At 36.3% G+C, this 19,575-nt stretch overlaps 3 protein-coding genes across 3 annotated transcripts; 2 read left to right on the forward strand and 1 right to left on the reverse strand.

The window, feature by feature from the left end:
- Positions 1-563: 563 nt before the first annotated feature.
- LOC129294227 (UDP-N-acetylglucosamine transporter UGNT1-like) lies at positions 564-6,294 on the forward strand. The gene is made up of 10 exons (XM_054932424.1): positions 564-917; positions 1,706-1,782; positions 2,554-2,715; positions 2,822-2,955; positions 4,061-4,191; positions 4,282-4,326; positions 4,446-4,543; positions 5,179-5,286; positions 5,624-5,680; positions 5,792-6,294. The coding sequence occupies exons 1-10, from the start codon at positions 749-751 to the stop codon at positions 5,864-5,866; spliced, it is 1,056 nt and encodes a 351-aa protein (XP_054788399.1). The 5' UTR covers positions 564-748; the 3' UTR covers positions 5,867-6,294.
- Positions 6,295-6,447: 153 nt separating this feature from the next.
- LOC129294226 (uncharacterized) lies at positions 6,448-10,380 on the reverse strand. Its single transcript, XM_054932423.1, has 2 exons — positions 10,064-10,380; positions 6,448-8,900 (listed from the first exon to the last, which is right to left on the reverse strand). Exons 1-2 carry the CDS (start codon positions 10,124-10,126, stop codon positions 6,645-6,647), a joined length of 2,319 nt encoding a protein of 772 aa, XP_054788398.1. The 5' UTR covers positions 10,127-10,380; the 3' UTR covers positions 6,448-6,644.
- A 5,842-nt stretch (positions 10,381-16,222) lies between these two features.
- On the forward strand, positions 16,223-18,957 carry LOC129294328 (adenine phosphoribosyltransferase 5-like). Its single transcript, XM_054932594.1, has 7 exons — positions 16,223-16,981; positions 17,232-17,342; positions 17,666-17,758; positions 18,136-18,285; positions 18,381-18,439; positions 18,568-18,638; positions 18,747-18,957. Exons 1-7 carry the CDS (start codon positions 16,765-16,767, stop codon positions 18,853-18,855), a joined length of 810 nt encoding a protein of 269 aa, XP_054788569.1. The 5' UTR covers positions 16,223-16,764; the 3' UTR covers positions 18,856-18,957.
- Positions 18,958-19,575: the final 618 nt, after the last annotated feature.

Below are 19,575 nucleotides of genomic sequence, written 5' to 3' on the forward strand. Positions count from 1 at the left end.
TACTTCTTCTCATAAATGAAAAGGAAAAAATGAAGTGAGACATTAGAAAAGATTGAGGCTAGCTTCCTAGTCCCACTGGATCAATTCAATCCTGTTTAACTTTAGGTCATACTAGGATTAGATCAGACTATGAATTGCCTAATCCAGTCTTTTTATAAAAATGATAAGATTTTAGATTAAATCAAAATCCTATCAAGTTAATCATTCATACAGCCCTCATTTACTCTTTCGTCCAACACATTCTCATGCAAGGAATAAAAGTAATTGGTATTTAAACCTTTATTATTATTTTTATTTTTTATAATTGCTTACTTAATTTTACTCCTTCTAAATATTAATGCTGTTATAAATTATAAAATTAATACTTGCTGAATATTTAACGTTTATTAACTTTTAATGTCTCCGTGCATCCTGGGGGTAAAATCTAATTTTCATGTATACTATACAAATAAAAAACATTCATGATTATTGAGCGCGGAGATATCTTGAAGGGGGAAAAAACATAAAAGGAACCAAATATTAATAATTTCTCCAAATTATCAGAAGCTTATCCATCCTTCCACGGGACGACCAGGTCAAAAAGATGGAAAAGTCAGGCGTCAACTTCCGAGTTCCGAGTCGCAACTCACATTCGGGTCATGGATTGGGGACCTAGCCTCGGTGAGTTAGAGGGCATCATTTCAATTAAGCCAAGAGCCTTCCTTCGTACCTAAGCCCTCCGGAGAGAAAGCGATCGAGGAGCTGAGAAATGTCTCCGAAGCCGTCCGATTCGGCGGAGAGGATGTTACTGCCGGTTACGGATCCTCCAAAGGATCAGGAAGGAGGGAAGCTATTCAAGGGCGACGAGAAGCTTTTCAATGGGTCCGCCATGACTAAACGAGGAGCCTACGCCGCAATATCTTACATGTCCTGCGCTGGTACGTTCATCAATTCTCTTTTGAGTACTCCTTTATGCACAACTTTTGCAATTTTAGAAGCTCGTTATCCTCCTTGACTCCTTGAACAATCCTAAGTTCCTCATATCGAACGAGGAAGATCGCTTTCACCTTTTAGTATGGAGATGCATTGGTATTTAATAATGAGTTCAGCGTTTCAATGTCTCGGCGTGTGAGTTCATTCGACTTTTGTTTGGATAAACATAAAATAGAATATACATATACCTATACATACATATACATATATAAAGGTGATAGTGCTCTCGAGAAAATTTCAAAGAATGAGCGATAAGTTACAAAAGCTGTGGTAGACTCTTGCTTAATTGGATTATTAGAGTAAGAAAGCATTGTTCCCCGGGGGCATGTGTATGTGATTTTACGCTTCCTTATTGTAAATTGTAAGGACTATGCTACACATGATACCCGTAAAGATATTTTCAGGAGTTTGTTGAAATGAAAAATTTTGGTTGAATTAGTGCTGAGGGATCCATTTTCGCACGACAAATTCCCGCAATATTCTTGGGTTTTAGCCTCCATTCTCCCTCTCATAATCAGTTTAAGGACATAATGTTGTAAAAGGAAACTCATCTGAATTATTTTCCATGAACTGGAAGAGAGAGACCTGTGGTATATTCTACCTCCCTCTCTTGCTATTTCGCTTTTGTAATGTGTGTCGTTGTGTGTCACTTGTGATATGTACGGCTTTCCATCTAGGAGAAGAATACGGTATTTTGCTCAGTTACTCATCCGTTTCTGTTTCTGTTTCTTAGTGCTTTTGGTGTTGTTCAATAAGGCAGCTCTTTCATCTTTTGACTTCCCATCTGCAAGTGTCATCACGCTTCTTCAGGTTGATCTTTATAGGCTTTTCTCTTTTATCATTTTTCTGTAAGTGAATGCATTTTTAACATTCTTAAGGTTACAATACATCATTCTGTCCTTGAGACTTGAGTAATACTTACGTCTACTTCCCCATTTTGCATATTTAAAACCCACCCATCTTATTCTATTGCTATCTGTCTTCAAAACCAAGAAAAACTTAACAAAAAATCCAAAGCACTCAGTTCAATGTTCTGCTCTTTATATGATTTGTTGTATAAACAATCCAAAGCGCTCTGTTTGAACAATGATTCATGGTTGTTAAATGACTCCATTATTGGCCCTTATTCCTAACTTCTCATTTCCTCAAGACAGAATGCCATATAATTTAATGCTGCTGCCTCAAAATTTCATTCTTGATTATTGTGGTTTTTTCTTTTTCTTTTTCTTTTCCTCTTGGTTTGCTCTGTCTTTTCCTCCTCCATTTTTGGTCTTCTATTTCTTCTCCTTTCTCTGTTGCTCATCTAACACTTTTATGCTCATTATTGTTAAGCAGAGTCTGTATTATAAGTTTTGAAGTTCCTTGAACTAAGTTTTGAAGGATTATTCAACTTAATTAAGCCAAAATGCTAGTTTTCTATATGCATATCTTTAGATAAGAGGTAGAAAGAAATGGATATGACTTATGATTCTGAAATGGTTTGGACTGTATGCAGTGCATTTCCCATACTGGCCTTTCATTTTGAATTTAATTGGCTCTTTTCAAAATTTTAAACGTAATCTTTGCTTCCTCCTCCTGCAGATGGTATGCTCTTGTTGTTTGCTCTATGTATTGAAGCGCTGGAGGATAATTTCTTTCAGAGCAGGTGAATCTTTGGCATCTTCTGATACAACAACTAAATTTGTATCGCTGAAGACATTGAGGCATACTCTTCCTTTGGCTGGGACTTATTTGCTTTACATGGTATTTTCTTCCTTCTCTTTGTTTGAGGACATATCCTTAATCATTGTTCATTTTCTTCCTTTTGATTTGCTTTTGTTTAATTGAATTTTGTATTTCTCCTTGAAAGATAGTCACCATGGAGTCTGTTCGTGGGGTAAATGTTCCAATGTATACCACCCTTCGGAGAACCACAGTGGTGTTTACAATGCTTGTGGAGTATATTCTGGCAGGGCAGAGGTATACATCCTCTGTTGTTTTCAGGTAAAGTACTTTCTCTCGAACACATTACGTGACTTACAGTCTGTCATATTTCATTCCAATGAATCTATGACTCTGAAATTTGGGTGAGGCACCTGAGATATATAATTTAATGAAGTTCATTGTGGTTGTGTAAAATGTAAATAATCAACTGCCTCATACAGGTTCATTTCCAAGTTATTTGGATCTTGCCTATCATTTATCATGGGACTATATTGTTTGGACAGGTGTGATGGAAAAAGGTTTTTAGAAACTTGATGATGATAAAAGGACAATTTAAGTTAAAAAGTTGCATTTAAGCATGTGGATGCATATTTCAAATGTGAAAAGAATACGATTGGCTACTTTATTAATTGATTCCTTCTTTTGCAAGTGGTTGTATTGAGAAATGCCTTGGCCTTTGGCATTTGCTGAATGAAATAATCATATGCTAAAGAATCATTAAACTTTTGGAAGTTGTTAGATTAACAAAACAGTGAATAATTGTTATGTCATGATGTTCAAAGCAGAAGAATAAATGATGATCATAAAGATAACTAGTTAATGAACTTTATAACATGATGCAAAATAGATTTGTTGCAATACTTATTTAGTTGAGTGCTAGCCATATTTCACCAGTGTTATTGATTGAGTAGCTTGTGTGACAGAATAGAAGTTAACATTCAAATTGTATTGATCTTTGTTACTAACATATGACGGTTTTAGATATTGTCTAATGCTTTATGTTCTTGTATGCCCAAATGATGGTGGGGTGTGACACATTGGATGCTTCCTTTGAGTATCAATTTATTGGCAATGGATGGAAATGAGATTATTTTTGTGCATGTTTGGCAGTAAACCTAGCACTTAATTTTATGTTATTTTAGGCTTAGTATAGTATGCTTGCCGATAGACATGGCATGTTCATTGATAAGCATCCCATGAAGAATAACGTTGTTTTTTTTGTTGACCAGATGAAGAAGAACACCATTGGTTAATTGCTTTTATATCTTTATTTTTCTTATCCCTCCCCCATATTTGTTATAAGACAATAAAATCAAGACTACAGTTTTGAATGTTTATCTCCCTGATTTCTTCGTTTGACTGAAATTTTTAAGGTTGTTATCAGTGTTGGCCTGATCGTCTTTGGTGCATTTATTGCTGGAGCACGGGACTTATCTTTTGATGCTTATGGCTATGCTGTTGTTTTTATGTCGAACATTAGCACAGCAATATATCTTGCAACCATAGCCCGTGTTGGTTGTATTCCTTTACTTTCACTCTTTCTCATAAAGTGGGAATTTTATCCTTTTAGTTATTTTGACAGTTAGTTATTTTGCTTTTTCTCAGGAAAAACCAGTGGCCTTAATAGCTTTGGCCTTATGTGGTGCAATGGTAAGCTGGTAGATCTTATGAAATGGCCTCTAAACTTTCAGTATACTTTCTGCTTCATGGGAAGTGTGGTCATTTATTTTCTTTTTCTGATTTGAAATACTTCTTCTGTTGTATTATAGGTGTAATATGTGGACCAGTTTTGCTTATTTGGACATTAATTCGGGGTGATATGAAGACAGCAATCAACTTTCCCTCTCTCTTTTCACCTGGATTCATTGTATGTGCTGCTTGCTATCAGATTATTTCCCATTCAATTTCATTGTATCAGCGAGTCACCCTTGGTTATTGGCCATATGAACATAGAGTACGCATTATTGTATAGCTAACCAAGAATTTGGCATCCTCTGTCTACAGTAAATAATGTGACAGACTACAATGACACCTCATGTAATTTAGTAGTTTGCACTTTGCCTTCCATGTTTTGTTCCTTTAGCAGATTGCTTCTTGAGTGATTTTCCTCAAATATTCCAACATATAGGCAGCATAATATTGGTCGCAGATTGCCGCCTTTAAAGTTTCCTCTTTCCACGTTAAATTTTATTTAGTTTAGTATATCAGTAAAGCTTACTCTTTTTTTATTGCTGGGGAAGGGATCCTGCCTCTGGCCATTATCTGGGCATCTCTAACTGTCTGTACCATGGCAACATCATCCTAGTTTATTTTTTTAAATAAGGCAATATATTTTTTCTCATCCTGTGCGAGTGTTTTTTCAGCTATTAGAAAGGTCTACATTTTTAATCATAAAGGACGATGGCCTTCTGAATATATCAAACTGGTTTCCATGTTTTATGGCTATTTTCCTCTTTATGCATATCAAGCTGTAATTTTAATATGCTTCTTTTGTTTGGGCAGGTCGTTTTACTCTTTTCCTGCGTATTGGCTTTCTTCTTGAATTACAGTATATTTTTGAACACAACTCTGAATTTAGCCCTGACACAGACAATTTGTGGTAACCTGAAGGTTTGTTTCTAATTTGAATGGTTTTCCTTCCATGCTTGATGCATCAGTTCTTCTACTAGGTGAGGTCAGATATATAGATTGCATGATACAAAAAACAAACAATTGAAGAAAAAGGATAACTATTATTAAAATATAAGTTTGCTCTGGTCAAGATGCCTTAATTGTGATACTGAGCGACTTGTGATTTATCATGATAGCTGGTTTTAATTGAATTTAGATGCAAACTCATCTCGTCTCTACAAAATTATCCTATACATGTTCCGAATCAAATAATCCCCCCCCCCCAAAATCTCCATGAATTGTCGTGAATTCTTATTTATACTATATTTCTGTCCAGGATTTGTTTACCATTGGCCTTGGCTGGATGCTTTTTGGTGGGCTGCCATTCGATTTTGTGAGTGCTCTTTTCTGATCAATATGCTCTCGATAGCTCTAGCTGGGTGTATTCTCCTGTTATACTTTCTCTGTTCTGTCATATGATGGGGGTGTTCCGTTTTGATTGCAGTGGAATGTTGTTGGGCAACTTCTCGGTTTTGCTGGCTCTGGATCATACGCCTACTATAAGCTGATTGGCAAATAACATGCTCAATTACTATATAGCGGTTCTCTTTTACAGTGAAGGCAGTCTTTTAGAAGTTGAAGAATCTGAACTGAGCTCAGATCTGTCAAAAATGCATAATCTGGCTAATCTGAATTCTTAGGAAACTTTGCTTAGTGAGAATTTGGCTGGCCAACATTTTTTGTGGGGATCAAGACGTGCTGTCGTTTTCCTAGTAATGTGATCACCATTTTGCATGCATGTTGTGTGCTATATTTTGTTTTTTGGGAAATAGTTTACCCTAGCCCGAATGTTTCAATATGCAGGGCATGAGATTAGGCCAATTTGGTTGTTTATCTCAATGCTTGTTCTGTATGTAATCCAGAGGAGCTTCAGGACAGAAAGCAGATGAGAAGCTGATAATCTTAGTGTATTGTTCTTTAGAATGAGATAATCGATCTGTTCACTAAGTCTCGGTATCCTTCGTCGTTATAAGATGCTATCACAACATAGCTCATTGATGACATTCCAACAGTTGGCGGGTGCGGTTGCTCCAGAGTTATTGGAAGGTAGGGCCATAGGTTTGCTGGGCTGCCAAAAATGGAATTGTGCTACTCTGAAAATCTTATAAAGGAAACCGACTCTAATTGGACACGAGTAATCCACATTATTCTAGACAATATACACAACAGGTAGCAAAATCAAGCAACAGGACCTGGACTAAATCAAGAGGCATGGTGTGCATCACTCCAAACATCTCTGTATATCGCTCCATACGTTCGAAGTGAGTGGACTTAAATTTAAACACCAAGTCCATTCACTATGGATGCTGGTTTACAGGAACAATACCAGCCTCCCTCACAAGCTCCTCGGTCAAGGCTGAGAGCTGAGCAATTCCCGCTTTCACCTCACTAAACACTTCAATGTCATCGATCACAAATTTATTTGGTAACACAGATATGTGATTATCGGCCTCAGCACCTAGGCCAGCCTTATTCAAGAGTTGCCTACTCATTTCTGCGAGTTTATAAAGAGCATTGGTGGCAGCTTCTACTTCAAGCTGTGCTGCCTCAAGTTGAAGCTTCTCCATAGCCAAGTATCCAATGCTTTTGTCGCCAATTCTCTCCTGAGCCAAAGCATAAAGCCGTTGCAGGTCATTAGCATCCTCATTCAGTTCCTCCCTCACTTCCTTTAACTGTTGCTCTTTTGCGTCCAATCTTGCAAGAGTCATCTTGAGTTCCTCGTCTTTTACTGTTAGAGCTCTCTGTGCAGCAAGAACTTCCATTTCCTTTGTTTTCAAGCTCTCTTTTGTCAATTCAAGCTCTTCCTCAAGTTGTTTTTGCCGCCACCTGAATTCATGAGTAGGTGTCTCTAACAATAGCTGCAGTGGTTCCTTGCCCATTTCGTCCGGCAATCTCAAAGAGTTAATATCTTCAAACTTGATTGAACCAACCAGCGTCTTTGTTAGTTCAAGAATTCGCTCTACCACAGTTTCAGCCTCAGACGCCTTCAACTTGGTATCATTTAACTCATTCTGCATAAGTAGCACGCTCTCATCTTTCTCCCTTAGCATATTGGTTGCTTGAATAAGCTGGATTTCTTTACTGTCCAGAAGCATCTTTAGATCAGCAATTTCCTGGTTTACGTCTTCCAACATCTTCCTTGCATTAGAAAGTTCCAAGTCTTTCTCCTTCAAGGTAACCTGAAGTGAAGCCTTTTCCGATTTCAAATGTTGGATTTCTAGCTTAGCATCCACGAGCTCTGACTCTTTTACATGAAGAAGGGCAGTTGTTTCTTCGAATTCAATACCTTTTTGATCCAATCTCTCTTGAAGCAAAGACTTATCTTGAACTGCCTGCTTCAGGGAAGCTCTCTCTCTCTTCAGTTCTTCCTGTAACTCCTTCACAAACTCTTTTTCCATGGCTAAATCCTGTTCAATTTCTTTTTTCTCTGCCTCTGCAACCCTTAGTTTCACTCTCTCACTATCCACTTCTATTTGCGCCAGTTTTAAACTTTCCATGTATGAAATGAGACTTTCCCTTTGATCCGCATGTTCAGCCAGCTGCTGTGCCAACAGTTGCTCTTGTTCTTCCATTTTCTTTCTAGAAGATGCCAGTGATTCCTGAGAAGAAACTAATTCAGACCTTACCGCATCAAGAAGAAGCTTCACCCTTTTGAAATCTTCCACTGTTCCATTACTCTCCTGTACACGTATTGCAGCTTCCTCACCAAGTTTCTTAAGTTCTTCCTGTGCTAACAGCCACTCCCTTGCCTGCTTTTCCAAGGAGGCCTCTGCAGCCTTTAGCTTTTCTTCGTCAAGTTTCTTTTGATCACGAGAATCCTGTAGTTGAACTTCCTTCTCTTGGATGGTTTTCTGGAGTTCATGAAGTTCAATTTCTTGCTTCCTCATAACATCATTTGCTTCGTTTAGAAGCTGAGCCTTCAATTTAAGTTCAGAATCAATATAAGAAGCTTCTTGAATCTTCTTTTCCAAATCCTTCTTCATTCTCTTCATTTCTTCTTCTTTCAGAGAAAGTGCAGTCTGGACAGCAGAAATCTTTTGATCTCTCCCTCTAACCTGGAGCTTTAGATCCTCTATCTGGCTGGCTTGAGAAGCAAAGTTAAGATTAGCCTCCTTCAGCTCTTCTTCCAGTTTTTCGTGCTTTGAATGCGCAGCTGCAATTGCTCTCTCCCGTAGCTCCAATTCCTCCTTTGTACGGTTTAATTTACTGTTTTCTAACAAAACAGCCCTCTCTGCCTCCTGCAGATGTTCTTCCTTTTTCTTCAAAGCTGTAAGCGCAGCCTGAAGATCTGACTCCAGGACCTGAAGGTTAAGCCCAAGCTGACCATCCTGATCAAGATGAAATTCACCTGTCATCTGTTCTTCCAGCTTCTGCGTCTGCTCGAACAACCTTTCGAGAAGGATCCTTGCAGATTCAGCTGCTTCATAATCATTGATGCCTGACTTTTTATCATTTAAGACTGATTTAATAGGCTTAAATAAATAGCCTTTTTGATTTCTGATCGACACCAGATCTGTTGGGCTATGCTTCCAATTGAGCCAAAGAGAGCACAACTGCACAGGACGTTAAACTGTTGTAGGTAAACATTCATATGGGAAACCAGTCACCACAGAATCAAAAATGTGCAAAAGTATCCGATAAATTGTCGGTTAAGAGCATTCAGTAGTTTAAAGTTAAAAAAAGTGTACGAGGGCCCGTGAAGTTATTTTAGTCGGTGCATCTGCGACCAACCCGTTAAATTTCAGATCCAAAGCATGCACAGATACCCCGATTAAAACAACTTCATGGGCACCCATACACTTTTTCTTATTTTAGACTATTGGATACTTCTGGCCGACAACTTCTTGAATATTTTCTCCCCTTTACCCTAGAATCAAATGCCCAAGCTTCTTTTAATATCTGATTAGTTATTTGTTATGAATTCTCAAAGATACTTTCAGTTAGCATTTGCTGTAACAAAATTTACAGCTTGTCGAGCAAAAGATTATAGATAACAAAAAATCTAAAGCTGACAAAATACTTCTGAGAAAAAATAGAATCATCAGAGTTTATCAGGTCCTACACAAAAAGATTAAAAAATTAGACTAGAATCTGCCAACTATGGGAAACAAATTTACCCTAGGTATGGGAAGATCGCATGTATTCTCGTCCTTGCTAAACAAATTCGATAAATACGAATGAAAGTTGAAACTGCTAATTTAACCAACATATGCATACTTGAGGATCTATATGTATTGGCCACTAAATGAAATCAACTCAAGTCACCCTCCTAATGTTGACAAAGTTGAAGTCGACATTGAAATTTAGCACATGGTCTTATATGTTGGAAAGTGAAGTGATTATAGAGCTCACCGATGGAGGATTAAGTATATTTCTCAAAACAAAAGCAGAGATGTGTATAATTTAGCCATGGGCAAGGCAAAAGAGATGCCAATAAGTATTGATAGTTGTTTCTATTTGGCTAGCCAGCTTAAGACCGCAACTGATTAACACCAGAATTTCGTTGGTCGCAAATCGAAGACACGGATGTGAAGTTAAAATGTCGAAATGAATAAAACAAGATTTGAGCTGAAGAGTAAATCACTTCACTGGGATTGATAGCTCTGAGTTTTACTTGAATATCTAAAGCAGCTCCGACAAACATCAAGAGTGTTCAAATTGAAGATTTGAAAACTGAAACAACTAGAGATAAGGATGCAAGTAGTAGAGAGATAACCTGAGAGTGACGTTGAGAAGAAGTGGCTGGAAAACGGAGGCGAGTGTAGGAAGAGAAAGCCATACATTCTGGTTAATCACCGATCGAATAGTGAAGTTTAAGCGTTCGTCTAGTTCACAGGGAGAAACAGAATTATCGGTTTCGACGAAGGACGACTGGACGAGAGGGAGAATCTGAGAGACCTGAAAAGGGAGGAAAGGAATGGAGGGAAAGAAGGGGGTGAAGAAGGCTAAGATGCGCCGCCAGAAGCAGGTTAAGCTCAAACCCGGAAAACGTAGCGAAGGTACTTGTTACGTGTAATGAGGAGCGGAACATACTGGAAATGAAAATTGAAACGGATACAGAAAGTGACAAAATAATATACGAATTCCTGTAGATTCGCCGCTTCCAATAAATAAATAAACTATTTTGCTTGAATATTTGCAATCCTAAAGTTTAGTGTTTTAAAATATTGATTAAGTATTTATGCATTTATATTTAATATTAAAACTATAACTATTCGAGTCTTTTTTTTTCATTTTAAATGAAATGGTTTTAATTCAGTCAATTAAAATAATGAAATCCGGATACTCGTTTCACTAGCATATTTCGTTATAATAATGATGGTAATGATAACGATGCAGCAGAATAGGAAGCATAGTTACAAAAAGATGAAGAGGCTGCGTTGTGTTGTTTTGGTCTTGAGTTCAAAGGAGACACGGATCAGTCGGATCCTTTTGGTTGCAGCGTTTTGGAGCATGTGGAGGTTGCATGAGACACGTGGATAGCTCTCGAGGCTGCTTCACAACCCCATGTCACATTCACGGTTGCTTTTTTATCTATCAATGTGAAATTACCATTCTACCCTCTATCTTTTTCAAACATGCTATCATTAATAATAATAATGTTATGAATCCTATTAATAGTTACTGGCAATAGCGGATTTAACTTGTTTTGCGGACCTTACGTTACCTTGTAAGAAGCAAATAGCAATAATCAAGAAGATTAATAGTCAGTCCAACAATGAAATGTTTTCACGGTATAAAATAAGAAAGGGGCTGGACTTTCTTCTGGGAAAAGTAGTTTTGGATGAAGTTTTTCTTACAACTTGCTAGAAAAAGTTATTTTGGAATTTAATTGTACAAGAGACCAACAACATCATAGTGCTAACTTTTAATGAAAAAGAGAAGCAAAAGTACGAATTACAGATATGTCTTCAAAATATTTGGACTACCTGGTTTGCAAGTTGGGACTGTGCCACTCTTTCATCTTCACGAAGGTTGATCAGTGTTGTGTTGGTCCTGAGTTGAAGAGTTGTTTCATGTGATGCACTTGACCTTGCCATGTCTCCGTGTTTGGTCTGTGGAGTGTCCTTTTTTTTTTTTTGACCCGAGTCTGTGGAGTGTAAAACTCATCCTTTTGATCTTATCTTCATCTGAAAATGACTTGGAACAATCTTCAATACATTTGGGCCAAGGCCACTTGACCCACAATCCGAGACCTAAAGAGATTTTAGTTAGTTGGGCTTTTTAGGGAACTCGTAGCCAATATCTACAGGGTATGTTGTCCCCAATACTGAAACTCGTACAAGGAAGCAAGTCAGCAATCGCCCAGCAGCCCATGAGCTCACCCAGAGAGTGGGGGGACAGAGAGAGAGATTCAAGTCTGCTCCTTCAATTGCGGCGAGCATAGCGAGCCAATCGAAATCCGTCAAAGTAAATGTTGCTGACTCGTGAGATATGCTGACTAATCAGATTCTCTAAATTTACATGACTGAATTGAATGCGTATGTTATGGGAAGCTAAATGTCTGGTGTGGGTGTTGTGATGCAACATGTCTAACAGTGTGCTGACTAAATGTGAAACAGGGGGGAAGGGGGAGATAATGGATATGAAACACCAATTAATTCAAATCACTTAATGTGTCAAGCCAATATCAATTGATATTTTTTCAATACATATTTGTCTTGGTGTTAAGATATATCTTTAATTAATTTCTCATGAGTATGTTAGTTTGAATATTTATTGAATTAAAAACGTTTTTTAATGTTTTATAAATTTATATTCCTGTTTGTAGATATTCTAAATATATTGTATCGTGTATTTTTTAAGAAAATAAAAATACCAAAAAATATAATCATTGTCAGCTAAGTTAACGCACGTATAAATGTTGGTATTCGAATCAACAATCACCAACTTAACTAATAAAAATTCCTACCACTCACACTAATTTGAATTATTGTCATTAAAATTATAATTTAAATTAAACTAGACTGATTGTAATATGGTATCCAACGGTGAGATGAGGGGAAATGAAGAAATAATGGAACCATAGCGTGTGAATCGCGTTCATACTTTACATTTTCTCGTATCATTATGCCGTATTTCTGAATGTACGTGATCCAAAAAAATAATCTCATTCATTCGTTCGTACAATATCCGACATGGAGAGCCTTCATCGCAATTCGCAAACAAACAAAAAAGAACGGACTGGGGATTGCACCTCGTAGGATTGTTTATTCCTAATCATCTCCATAATCATGCGCTAATTAAATTAAACTTAAACTTATCAAACTTTATTGCATTACATGACGCGCACATGTGCTTGATAGCCCACCTCTCTCTCAGATAGGATCCATCCCTTTCAGAAAGATACGGAATCAATCAGATCTTAATAAATTAAGATTTATTCGTACGTCATACCTAATTAATAATCTTCTCGCACAGCACCCACCCAAGTCTCAACTATTACACACTTGCCAATTAATCCATCACTAGTCTAACATTAATCAATTTTTTGGGAGATAGAGACGCAGATATAAGGAAAAGCCAAGCCGCTCAAATCTATCCACAACTTTAAAGACGATGGTGACATTGTTTGTTCCCTTTTATTTTATCGTGGAAAGTACAGATATCTCCCACCCATAAACAATGAGGACAGTGTCACGAGAACTAGGAATAAAGAACAGCCAAACTATGAACGCTATTAAACTCGTAAAGTTTTGGAAATGCACTGACATGATATCTGCGTTTAGATCCTCGTCCTTTTTTTTTTTATACGTGCATGTTGTCCGCCCACGAGATAACCGAAATTAGAAAAAGAAGAAAAGTATAGTAATATTGATAGCACTAACACATGTAGTGGTGCCGGTACAGAAAGAGCGAATGACTATCAAGTATTTCCACTTCGTTTATTGTTTTTGTTTTCATCAGACAGAGATAGACCCTCGATGACACTATGTTTACACAAAAATTACATGCTACGATATTCTATTTAATTGGGATCCACCTGTCCTTCATTAGCTTGGTTTGTCTATTATATATATGTTTTTATATTCTAAATTATTCTTACATATTCAATCATTGTCTTTCAAGTTTGTGATCAGGAAATCAATTTTTTAAAGAAGAAGCCATGGATAAAACTTGAACAAGTGCAAAAAAATGAAGTGGGATCATGCCCACGATATCAAAACAAGATATTTGCAGCACACATAGATTAAAGGGTGAGCCCTAAAAGTATTAAAAAATGCCACCTGCGCTTTGAGGAAGATCGGATGCACTGTGAGATGTAGAATGATGAAAGCGAAAACATTTAATCAATTGATTGAGAAAATGATAGAGAAAGAGGGGAGGGGGTAAGAAGGCATATGTGATGAGTTAAAAAGTGAAAAGCAAGATTTAGTTGAGGATTAGGTATGATAGGGAATAAGATGGAGGCGCAATTAGATAAACATTCCATGCTGATAAATATTACTCTCTCCTTTTAAAAATATAAACTATTTTTTAAAAAATTAAATGTTAAAAAATATAAGGTATTTTTAATTTTTTAAAGTGTAATCATTATTCTTTTTTTAAAAGTACTTTTATTAATAATAATTTTATATTTATTATAGAATATTTAATAGGAATAAATATGAAAAGATAGTGTTAGTTGAAAATAGGTAATTATTTTATAAAGGGTGAAATTCGATTAAAAATATCTTATATTTTTAAACGGAGAGTGTATTTCTAAACCATTTCAATTGAATTAAAAAAGTAGTTATATCATTTAAATAATTTTAAAATAATTTTTTTATTTTCCCTCATTTAAAAGTATAAATATTTAAAATTGTAAATGGTGGTAGTTAATTAAAACAAAAAAACCAATTGACGCAGTATCTTTTTATAAAAAGTAACTGACATAGGGTTGGAGGGAGCACGTAGTTAAAAAATTGAAAGAGGGAATAACAGTTTGGCCCTTGATAATATTTTTTAAAAAATAAATTAAAAATATTAATTTAAATAATTATAAGTTTAAAAATTTTAATTATAAATAAATGATTAAATATCAAATGTAACTCTTAAATTGTAACAAAAATTTTTATTTATAATTATTTAAATTAATATTTATCATTCATATTTTAAATTTTTTTGTCGGTAACCTAAATATAATCAATTCAACCTTTTTCTGATCTAACTGTCATTTTTTAAAAATTAAAACAAACGGATGGGCTTGAAGGGAGTAAATAACAATAAAAAATATGATTATAAGGAATCAATGACACACCCACACCTCATTAATAGGAAAAATCTATGGGCGCTATATCCTATATAATGAATAAGCGGACGTGTGAGTGTGATGAGTGTAATTATGTGTATTACCTTTCCTTATAAAAAATGAGGAAATGATATTAAAATTTTAAAATAATGAATGTATAACAGTATAAATATAAATATTGATTTAAACATCTATAATTTTTGAAGTTCTAATTACAAAAAATATATATTTAAATTTAAAATTTAAATTATAACTCTCAGTTCAGAGTTAAGATTTGTACTTATAACTATTTAAATGTATATTTATAATTTATTTTTTTTAAAATCTCATCAAAAATCTAACTGTCTTATATTCTATGTTATAGTCACTCTTCCAACAAAAGATAGATAAGTAAAACCTTTCTCATCCTTATTAAAAAAAAAAAAAGATAAATAAGCGTGTGAACATTTATATTTTATATTTATATATATATATATATATAAAAGGCTCAAAGTCATGGTACGAGGTCCCCCCCTCACTCCCAACCCTAGTCTGTGTAAAAAAGCTTCATCATTAATCCCTCCCACTAGGTGGGCTCCTCCGTCCTAATCCCATCTCCATCGCCTTCTTTCATCCAATCGAACCATCTAGAATATTTGTTTATAACCAACCCTACTGTCTTTGCCTATTTCATATCACACTTACTACAATATTATTTTTGATATACTTTTGGTTATATATAACTCATATTCTAATATCTACCGATCAATTCTCTCAACATTCCCTAAACAGGATTTACAATTGTACTGTATGTTGTTAGGTATTTCCAACTATCAAGTATTTATCTTTCAGCGACAGTCAAAGTCCCTGAGACTTTGCGTATTACTGTTTTAACTTACAAATTCATTCTGACTTATAATTCGTCATTATGTTCTGTCAAATTCTCAAAACCTCGATCATTAATGCCTCTCGCACACAATGTGGGCCGGACCTTAATCCCATGCCATTCAAAACTATGTTGTCAGTAGGGAGAGAGACGTGGCTTAGGGCTTATTTGTTTTCTGTTTTTAAAAATTATTTTTTATTTTTAAAAATAAAAACAATTTAAAAATTTGTTTGAATAAGTATTTTTTTATTTAATTATTTTTAATTTTTATTTTTAAAATACACTACATCTAATTATTAAAGATTATAGTTACGTTGATTAATTTTTATTATTAATTATCTATAGTTATCACTATCAATTTATTTTTTAATTTTAAAAATATTTTTTAATTGACATAACTAAACATATTTTTATTTTATTTTATTTAAAAAATAATTTTTAAAATGATATTATTAAATAGTTTTTAAAAATAAAAATAGAAATCAAGCATGCTGTTATTTTTCACTCTATAAGTGGGATTGCTCAAAATCAACTTTTCATTAATAAAAAAAAACAAGCAACCACTGTGGCAATGCCTCCCAAGTGCGGTAAGCTCCATCTTGAAAACTATTAAAACAAGCATTTATAATACAGGGGGAGCAATTGATTGGAGGCTTGCGTATAAAATTGTTGGGAACGTTTTATTGAAATGGCAGAAAGCAGGGAGGGAGTGTGGAGAGGGGTGAAAAGCTGATGTGGTGGGTGGGATAAGGGATAGAGGAGAGAGTGTGAAGTGAAAGGCGAAGATATGGAATGATGCAAGTCAATTGCCTAACGTGGGTCCCCCCTTGTAATGCCACACCCTTTCGTCATCTCTCCATTTTCAGAGAGAGAAACTCTCCACAGATTTTAATCATTATGTTATCATTCCTTTCTTTGTTTGCGCTTCGTACATCCCTCGCGTGCTCTTCAACAGTGCTTCTTTCCTCTTCCTCCTCCCCTTTCTCACCCCCACGCCCCGCTCCTCCCGCGTCTCCCCCACGCCCCTGCCATTCCCTCAACTGTCAATCATTTGACTGTCAATTTTAATCCATATTCTAAGCATCCCTGCTAATTTGTTTAACTACCAAACGAATTTTGTCAATTTCCTGCTTTCTTTCCCGTCAACAGATAATGTCATGTACTTGTAATCTTCAGTTTTTGTTCAAAACAACGTAATCGAAACGTATCCGTGAGATCCACGTGGTCTATAATGGCGTCGCCATTCTCACTAGTCTTGCGTACTCCTTTCTGCTCTGCTCGACACTATTACTGCACATAAATTTCCTCTGTCACAGTGTCTATGCACATACATAGAAATAAAACAAGCACGCAAGACTCGTCCCAATTTAAGAGCCAGACCTTACCGCATCCACCTTTAATTTTCTTTTCAAAGCGCGAGCGCGCGCACAGGCACAGAGATTGCAGTATGTTTGCCGAAGAGAATGGTCTTAAGGGAGACCCAAGGCTGCAAGCCATATCTCAGGCCATTAGAGTGGTGCCTCACTTCCCCAAACAAGGTTAGGCCTTTTCTTTTACTCATGTCCTTTAAGGTTTTGGTCTCGCAGGCTGTAATACTTTTCCCCCCAACTTTTTGGGGTTTTGAGGAAATCCTGTGTCTGTTGGCCTTGCCTTTTTTTTTTTTTTTTTTTCCTTTTTCAGTCGTCTTGCAGTGTCTTTTTGAGCTTCAAATCCAACAGATCTGAAACTGTTTTGTATGTATTCTTTCTTCTCCCCCTCTCAAAAAATAAAAAAATGGTGTGTTTGCAGGAATAATGTTTCAAGACATTACGACATTGTTGTTGGATCACAAGGCCTTCAAAGACACGGTCGACATTTTTGTCGATCGTTACAGGGACATGCACATTTCCGTTGTTGCCGGTACTCTACAGCACTCTTCTCCTCTCTGCTCTCCGTTTTTTCACCACCATGCTTCTATATTCATCCCATGATGTTCAGTTTTGGAATCGAATTTTATGTGATTTTCAACATTCGCACCCCATTACAGAAATAAAGTGATCCACGGTTGTTCCTGGTCGAACACAATCGGTTCGCTTTGGTTCTTCATTTTCAAATACTAAAACAATTTGTATATGTTGAGAGAGGGAAATAATGATGCGAGTTTTTACCTTCAATTGCATAGAAGATAAAGGTTTTTTTTTTCCCGCTTTTATTTGGGTTACCTTATATTGGATTCCACGTAGGAGTGGAAGCAAGAGGATTCATGTTTGGTCCACCGATTGCGCTGGGCATTGGCGCAAAGTTTGTTCCTTTACGCAAACCTCGAAAACTTCCCGGTAAGCCTGCTTACCTAGAAAATTACATTAGACATTGCTACTAAACTTTAAAGAAAAACTATACTTTTTGGTCCCTGAGAACGCATGCCTATAATTTCTGTCAGTTTAACCCTTCAACTTCATTCTAGTCATCTCATATATCAAGAAGCATGTTTTATCCAAATTTCTCGTGTTAAAAACTTATTTCTCTTCATTGTGCGTTAGGTACAGTTATTAACCATTCAAATCAAGTTTTATTTTTAAAACCATCAAATTCAACCCAACAATTCAAAATTGCAAACACTTATTAAGTGAAGAGAAGCAGATTTTCGTGTTGGAAGTACCAAACTAACTTGAAGTTGATGCCTAGCTAAACTATGATAATGGCTGGTGTCTAGGTGAGGTGATCTCAGAGAAATACGAGCTAGAATATGGAACTGATTGCCTGGAGTTGCATGTTGGGGCTGTCCAGCCTGGTGAACGGACCTTAATTATTGATGATATGGTGGCCACCGGTGGAACTCTCTCAGCCGCAATAATGCTTCTGGGCAAGATTTCCTGTTTTCTGTTCTACATTACTCGTTTCAATTACATTCCAATATTGTTCTTTTTTTCCCAACCTGATATATTGTACGCACTGTAGAACGTGCTGGTGCTGAAGTGGTTGAGTGTGCTTGTGTCATTGGTGTGCCTGAGGTGAAGGTAAAAGCCTAAACTACCTTTGAACTCTTGCCTGTTGTTTTTCAGCTACACGCTGTGGCTTCTGTGATTGAAATCCAGAGATAATATGAATGGAAAATGTCAATTAATTGAGCCGTTTGTTACTGCAGGGACATTGCAGGCTTAATGGGAAACCATTATATGTGCTTGTGGAGCCACGTGAAATAGATGATTGTTTGAGGTACGTACGTACGCCAATATATCCAGAGACAATGAACAAATAAAAGTTCGAAAAAATGCATGAACAGGGGAAGGGTCTAAAGTTTGAGCACATTGTTTTGTGACGCAGATGTGATTGCAGTTCTGTTTCTGCTGACGTAAAAAAGGATGAGTGTTTGAGGAGAAAGGTGATGATGTGCTCCTCCTACCAGTTCTCACCTGAATGGACTGCCAATTGAAAATTGTATCGCTGTGCTTCTCAGTTTTCTTTCTTGTTAGTTATAATTCTCATGCATCCACCATCTTACAACCATTAATCCAGCGTTGAATTTTTTCTCCAACGTTCTTATCATTTTACATCCCTTCTCATGTGCCAGTCTCGGACTGAAAGCTGTGGACAAAAACATTTTTTTATTTTTTTCAAAAAGACTCGGACCTAACAGAAAGCATGCTATAGGATAAGCACTTTTGTTTCCCTTAAAAAAAAAAACACGCTAACGGAAATTGACGGATATGATTATTCAAAGTATTTTACAATCCCTGGAATGGAATTAAATATAGCAACCAATGATGACACTTAACTCGATTGGTAGAATTAGGCCGTCTGAACCAAGAGATTCGGTTCAACTTGTCATTAAAATTAACGAAAATAGGACCAAGTATGAATACGACGACGATGGTTCCTTCGCACTCTCTTCGCGTTTTTGTTTTCCTCAACAGCCACGATGTGAAACTAATATATTCGCCAGCGATTTGCATCGCCGTAACCAAATAATTGATAAATCTAGTTTAACCTTCACTTACCCCCGCCGGGGGGGGGGGGGGTGTTCAGAACTCAATCAACGTTGCTGGTTTTGAAATGATAAACGCTGAAAGAACGCAGACATTTGCATGAACGGTCCGCAAAGTAAAAATAGAGAATACCAAAAAAGTGTGGACCTCAGAGGGGATGCATAATA

The sequence above is a fragment of the Prosopis cineraria genome, unplaced genomic scaffold (genome assembly GCF_029017545.1).
Source record: "Prosopis cineraria cultivar Desert tree isolate PC_DT_omini unplaced genomic scaffold, ASM2901754v1 PC15, whole genome shotgun sequence".
Classification (NCBI taxonomy): Eukaryota; Viridiplantae; Streptophyta; class Magnoliopsida; order Fabales; family Fabaceae; genus Prosopis; species Prosopis cineraria.

Coding starts and splice junctions, on each gene's coding strand:
- LOC129294227 (XM_054932424.1), top strand. CDS start 749: ATGTCTCCGAAGCCGTCCGATTCGGCGGAGAGGATGTTACTGCCGGTT. Junction 2,716..2,821: donor GGACTTATTTGCTTTACATG/GTATTTTCTTCC, acceptor TCTCCTTGAAAG/ATAGTCACCATGGAGTCTGT. Junction 2,956..4,060: donor ACATCCTCTGTTGTTTTCAG/GTAAAGTACTTT, acceptor GGTTGTTATCAG/TGTTGGCCTGATCGTCTTTG.
- LOC129294226 (XM_054932423.1), bottom strand. CDS start 10,126: ATGGCTTTCTCTTCCTACACTCGCCTCCGTTTTCCAGCCACTTCTTCT. Junction 8,901..10,063: donor CTTCTCAACGTCACTCTCAG/GTTATCTCTCTA, acceptor CGTCCTGTGCAG/TTGTGCTCTCTTTGGCTCAA.
- LOC129294328 (XM_054932594.1), top strand. CDS start 16,765: ATGCACATACATAGAAATAAAACAAGCACGCAAGACTCGTCCCAATTT. Junction 17,759..18,135: donor CAAACCTCGAAAACTTCCCG/GTAAGCCTGCTT, acceptor GCTGGTGTCTAG/GTGAGGTGATCTCAGAGAAA. Junction 18,440..18,567: donor TTGGTGTGCCTGAGGTGAAG/GTAAAAGCCTAA, acceptor TTGTTACTGCAG/GGACATTGCAGGCTTAATGG.